The following is a 6179-nucleotide window of genomic DNA, read 5'->3' as shown; positions in this document are numbered from 1 at the left end:
CACAGCAGCCAGCCACCTCCTGCGTGCACCCGCCTCCCACGGAGCTGCTATTGCACACTTAAAAGACTACAGTGTAGTGTAAGCATAACTTTTATATGACCTGAGAAACCGAAAAAATTGTGTGACCCACTTTATTGCGATACTCACTTTATAGCAATGGTCTGGAACCCAACCCGCAACATCTGAGGTGTGCCTATACACTTACATAACAAACACTTATACACACAGTTACATATACCCCCATGTGTGCGCACATGTAAATGCATACCTGTGCATGCATACCTGCGTGGACATATCAACATGCACGCGCACACAAATTTATACACGTATACATGTACACATACATACACAGACACATTCACACACGTGCATGTGCCTACACAACCCCCTGAGACCAAGCCTTGTTCAGAGGGTCTCCCCCCTTGATAAGACCTCAGAAACAGACCTCACTGGCCCAGGGAGACCACCCCCTTCTCCCCTGATAGCCCGAGCTTTCTGGTCCCCCCACCCCCCCGCACTGGAAACCACCACTCGGTGAGGTGGGGGTGGCCAGGTGCCCTGGGACAAGATAGGAGGTGATAAGCAGCCACCTGGCAGAAGCAATCTCCGCTGGGCTCAGCCTTCCCCAGGAAGAGCCCACTCTCTGGGGAAACAGCTCTGCTATGGGAGGAGGAAGGCCCAGTTTGGTGACCAGCTGTGTCACCTTGGTGGCATTCTTGGGTAGCCCCCAAGAATGGCAGGTAGCCCCCTGCCCAGCCCCCCTCCCCCGAGGTTGCTGTGAGGATTAGCTGGGAGGCTGTAGGTGGGAAGGCTTGGCAAACTGTGAAGTGACTGAAAACACAAGGTCACTCTGTGGTTCTGCCATGGCTGGGAGGTGCCTGGGCATCCAGCTGTTTGCCCCCTTCTCCCTGCTCCCTGGGAGCCACCATCACTGCCCCAGTCCCTCCCTTCCTTCCCACAGAGGCCTCTGCTCCCCTCCCCCCACTTCCCAGCAGAAGGGCTGGAGCCAGACACTGAGATAAGGGGCTTGTTTTCTAAGGGCCCGGAATTCGGTGGAGATTGAGGGTCAGGGCCTGAGGGCACTGGCGCTGGAGGGAGGAAGGGGGGCGGGGTTAGGGCATAGTGAGCCTTTCCTTGGGGCCCCAGACCCCAGGGTGACTTGCAATTTCCACCCTTTCGGGATGGCTCTGCAGGCACAAGGGGAGAGGTGGAGAGCTCCAGTTGTTGGGCTCCATCTCCACCCCTCCTGCTCCCTTCTCCTTCAGGGCCTCAAACGTTCCAGCTGCCTCCTACCCCAATGTTCCTCCTATTCCAATCCTTTGCCCATGCTGTTCTCTCTGCCCAGAACACTCTCCCCTCTGCCTTTGTCTGATTAACACCTTAATGTCTTCAAAGCTCAGCCCAATCGCTGCTTCCTCCAGGAAGCCTGCCCTGATGCCTCAGCCAGGCCCAGTGCAGCTTCTCCCAGCGCCAACAGGCAGCATCCTGTCCCCATCCCGAGGACCTGACCTCCAAGGGCAGGCTGCTTTGCTCTCCTTTATCCCCAGACCCAACCCGGAGCAGACACATGGCAGAAGTCCGATGAAGGTCAGTGTCTGAGAGTCCTCTTTGCTGAGGGGTGCCCTGATCAGAGGTGTGGGTGCCTCTTCTGGTGACCTTCAGCCCCTCAGGACCGACTTCCTCCCGTGAGGAGGAGACATCTGTGGCCCACACTCTGGGAAGGGGAGCTGCTGAGTGGGGCTGGGCACTCAGAGGGAGGCCTGTCCTCCCTGAGTGAGGGAAGGTCACCCTGCAGGAGGCCCAGTCCAGGCTGAGTCAGGCTGCACCCCACAGCAGCACGAAGCCCCAGGGCCCTGGACTGTGACCAGTAACCATGATAAAGCAGCAGCAGTAAGAGAGCAAACACGCATACACAGTACTTACTACCAGTTAGGCACCAGGGTCAGCATGAAAAACCTTAAGTCATCAAATCCTCAACAGCCCATTTTGCATTTAAGGAGACTGAGGCACGGAGAGGTTAATTGAGTTGTCCAAAGCCGCACACCTGGTAAGTTGGGACTTGAGTCAGTCGGGTCCTTTAACCAATACCTCGCATGGCCCTGGGTGGAGGCAGCCCACCCGTCAAGGGCCGGGGATACGGAGGAGGGAGCTCTCCGTGCACCCCTCTAATTCCACCTCCATCTTAAGTCGGACGCTCAGATGGGTTGCACCATCTTTTTGTCCCTCTGCCTGGCACCTAGACAATGCCTGACACCAGTGGGTGCTCAATAAATCTGTATTGAAAACAGTAGATAACGGGAAGCTACTTTTTAGGGGCAACGTAACACAGTGGTTCAGAGCTGGATGCTCCTCGCCAAGTTCATTAGCTCTGCGCGTCTCAGTTTCCCCATCTGTAAAACGGGATGAAAAGAGTACTTGTCTCCTAAGAGCTGTTGAGAGGCTTTACTGCGTTCACACTTGTAAAGTACCTGGGACAGTGCGGGGCACACGGTAAGAGGCACAAGAGCGTCTGCTCTATAAAAACTTGCCTGGTTTCGGTTTCTTCTTGGGTAAGCAGAACCGTTCCTCTTTCTCCCTCATCCCTGGTTCGCGCGTCGCACACCGCGACGAAAGTCGTACTACAACTCCCAGCATGCCGCGGGGGCCCTCTCTCGGACTTGCGCGGTGCCGGCCGTGACGAAGGCCGAACTACAACTCCCAGCATGCCGCGGAACTGTCCCGCCAGCCACAGTCGGCCGCGGCCGAAGTTCGGAAAGTCCTGCCGCTGGGATCCCGCCGCTCCCAGTCGCCCTCGCCGGGGAGGGTCGGCGCCGGGGAGCCGAGCGCTGCACCCGCCATGCTCCGCAGACTGGCCCGGGCTGCGACCCAGCAGCAGGGGGCCCTCTGGGCGCGGGGATCTGGGAGCCAGGCGGGGATCCCGACGCACGTGGTGGACCTGCGCAGCGACACGGTTACCAAGCCCGGGCCGGCCATGAGGCGCGCCATGGCCGAGGCGGTTGTGGGGGACGACGACTACGGCGAGGACCCCACCGTCCGCGGTGAGCCCGGCGTGCAGGCCGGGGCCGGGGTCCTCGCGGCGACCCCCAGTGCGCTGTCCATGGTGCTGGCGGGGGGAGAGGTGGCCCAGGACTCGGGGTAGCGGCTCAGCTGCAGGCTAGGCATTGCGCTTGGCGTCCTTGCGGCTCAGTCTGACGCATCACTCGAGAGCCTGTTAGAAATGTAGATTCTCGGGTCCCACACCGGACCTCCTGAGCCAGAATCTGCAAGTTAAAGCAGGATCGCCGGGTGACTTGTGTGCTCATTGAAGTGTGGCCCCACTGCCCGATGAGATGGGTGTTATCTCATCTTGCAGAGGAGGGCTCTGAGCAGCTGAGCCAGGCACTCAAGTTCCCATACCGAATAAATGGCAAAACAGGACTTGAACCCAGGTCTTCTCACTCTAGCACCGTTAGCTATTGTCCTGCACCCACCACCTTCCCACATGAAGACAAAGAGAAAACCCATCTAGAAAAGGGGATTCTCCACAGGCTGCACCGCCCCCCAGGAGTGGGTTTTAAAAACCTAGGGAGTGTTTTCAAGATGGTGACTGGTGCCACCACCCTGGGTTGAGAGTTGCTGCCTTAGTGAGCCATTGCTATTGTTGGAGTGTGTAGAACCGTCAGCTGTGCCAGGGGCAAGCCTGAGGGTTACCACTTGAGCCCTGAGGGCCTGGATGTGGGGTCAGGTGGTGATGGGGCTGATCATGCATCCAGCAGACACCCACTTTTGCCTGGAACTTCAAAGATGCTGACCCACTGCTCAGCAGGCAGCCTGATGCATAGACAGTCACCCCCACTGAGGTGAGGGAGGTGCTGGGGTTAACGTGCATCCACAGAGAGTGCCTTGGGGACTGGCAGGTGGGGACATGGGACTCACAGGAGATGGGGACTTTGTGGAGGAACCTCTTAAAAGATGAGTGAAGTGCTCCACCCCCAACCCTGGGCAGGGAAGGGAGTGCTGGCTCACCGGGCAGGGGAACTGCAGAAGCAGAAGCATAGTGGTGCAAAAGGTGTCTGGGATATGGATGGAGAATGGGGCTGGAGTGGGTGTGCAGGAGAGCATTCCTGTCCCTGCAGCGGAGGCAGAAGGCAGACCCCACCGGTCTTGAATGTCATGGCAAAGGCTTCATACTGTATGCCACAGGCAGAGGGGAGCCACAGTGAGCTTTAAAGGCGGAGCCGGAAGCCCCGCCCCCTCCAGCCCCCCACAGTCTCCTTCTGAGGGCTCCAGTCCTTCTGTTCTGGGAGAGGAAGTCAGCAGAGAAACCGCAGGGCCCCACCTGCAAGGGACTGATGGGAAAGGAAGTGAGACAGGTGTGAGGTCTGGGTGGGACAGGAGGGTTCAAACCACAGAGTTTCAGTGTCGGGTGTCGGGGGGGGAGAACATGGCCCAGGAGGAGGCGGGGCACAGAAGGTCGACTGAGGGGCCCCTGGACCCAGATGTGCAGCCACCAAGACCACAGGCTGCAGCTGGCAGACCAGGGCTGGCGTCCTGCTTGGCTACTCACCACAGCCTTGGGCAAGATGCCCTCATCCGGACAAAGGGCTCATGGGGTCGGCAAGGAGAGGAATTTGAAAAGTGCCATTGTTGATGGGCCCCCCCCCCGCCCCCATCCCTTCCCACCTCAGAGCTTCAGGCCACGGCGGCAGAGCTGCTCGGGGTGGAGCGGACCCTGTTCGTGCCCACAAACACCATAGCCAACCTCATCTCTGGTGAGCACGGGGCGACTTCCATTTGCCCTCCAGGCCCTCCCTCCATGCTTCTCCCTTTTGTGCTGGGGGCTGTGACAACGTCAGTGGGGCTCGGAGCCATCTGGAACCTGTAACCACACCCTCCTCTCACCCCTTCCGCCTGGGGGTCCTGCACTGAACTTCGTGACTTCCCAGCATGCTGCCACACCTTTGTAAATTGTCCCTTTATCAAATACTCTGGATTCCCAGGGTGCGTGTGCCCTCTGTTTCCTGCTAGGGCCTGATGACTGATGCCCGTGCCCTGGGCTGCTTATTCCCCAAAGAGCAGCATCATGGCTGGCTTCCCCACGCAGGAGATACCCTGCAGGTGGGCTGCAGGGCACAGGGGTGTAGGGTGTGCAGCGCCCAATGATCCACAGGGTCACCGTCTTAGACTTGTGGACTTAGTGGGATGGTTTTCCAGCACATGGCAAGAAGGTGTCTTGAAGGGGCGCTCTTTCCTAATTGACATAAGGCAATTGGGAGCTAGCTGTGGCCTTGGGGGTCAGTCCGTCTGAGCTGGCTGGGGACAGATGGGCCCCATGGGACTCGGTGCCAACGTTGTCCCCCACCCCATCTACCTTAGTGATGTGTCACTGCCAGCGCCGGGGCTCCCCGCTCCTCCTTGGGCAGGAGTGCCACCGCCACGTCCAGGAGCAGGGCGGGGTGGCTCAGGTAAGGGCCCAGCACCGCTCGTCTGGGGCCAGCACAGGATGCTCAGCACTTGGGGTGAGAACCTGCCTGCCAGGCACCAAGTTGGGACCTGCAGAGGGAGAAATGGCCTCTCCAGGGAAGGCAGTAAGGAGAGCCATTCCCAGATTGACCACACAGGGGCGGGCTCGGCTCAGGCCAGCCGGTTTGCTGGCTGTGCTTGTAACCCTGCTGCCCCCTAGTGGGAACCCAGAGCACTGGGCGCTCAGGGAGGAGGGACCGCAGCCTCTCAAGCAAACATGGTGCCTTCAATCCTCCCCCACCCTTAGCTGGGATGTCTATGCCCACGTCCACAGCACAGGGGGAAGGCTCCACGGCCCAGAACTGGGGAGGAGCAGACAGGACAGGGGTAGGAGGTGCTGCTGGACCCCTGGACCTCATCCTTTGCATGCCCACACCTGCAGATCGCTGGGGCGCACTCCCACCCCCTCCCAGACCTGCCCCATGGCACCCTGGACCCGGCTGAGCTGGAGGGGCTGGTTGCATGGAGCCTTGGGAGCCGCTCCCACCCGGTCTGTGAGCTCATTTGCCTGGAGGACGCCCACAGCAGCTCAGGGGGCTGAGTGCTCCCCATCGAGTGCCTACGCCAGGCAGGCCTGGCCCCGCCACTGTGCCCCCACCACTAGCCAGCTGCTGGCTTTCTGTCCCTCAGGCCCCTCTCCTGGGGTTTAGTCCCCTCTGATACATGCCTGGGTGCCC

General features: G+C 59.6%; 1 protein-coding gene across 1 annotated transcript in view; it reads left to right on the top strand.

The window, feature by feature from the left end:
* The first annotated feature begins 2721 nt into the window (after positions 1-2721).
* LOC308607057 (uncharacterized protein) overlaps positions 2722-6179 on the top strand; it is a 3906-nt gene continuing 448 nt past the window's right edge. Inside the window, 5 exon segments of the mRNA XM_081218649.1 lie at positions 2722-3038; positions 4668-4751; positions 5356-5444; positions 5885-6040; positions 6044-6070. Coding sequence (XP_081074775.1) covers positions 2837-3038; positions 4668-4751; positions 5356-5444; positions 5885-6040; positions 6044-6070 — 558 coding nt within the window. The 5' untranslated portion in view covers positions 2722-2836.

The sequence above is a fragment of the Mesoplodon bidens genome, assembly GCF_964165515.1.
Source record: "Mesoplodon bidens genome assembly, chromosome: 19".
Lineage (NCBI taxonomy): Eukaryota > Metazoa > Chordata > Mammalia > Artiodactyla > Ziphiidae > Mesoplodon > Mesoplodon bidens.
This window is presented reverse-complemented; position numbering and strand designations above follow the sequence as displayed.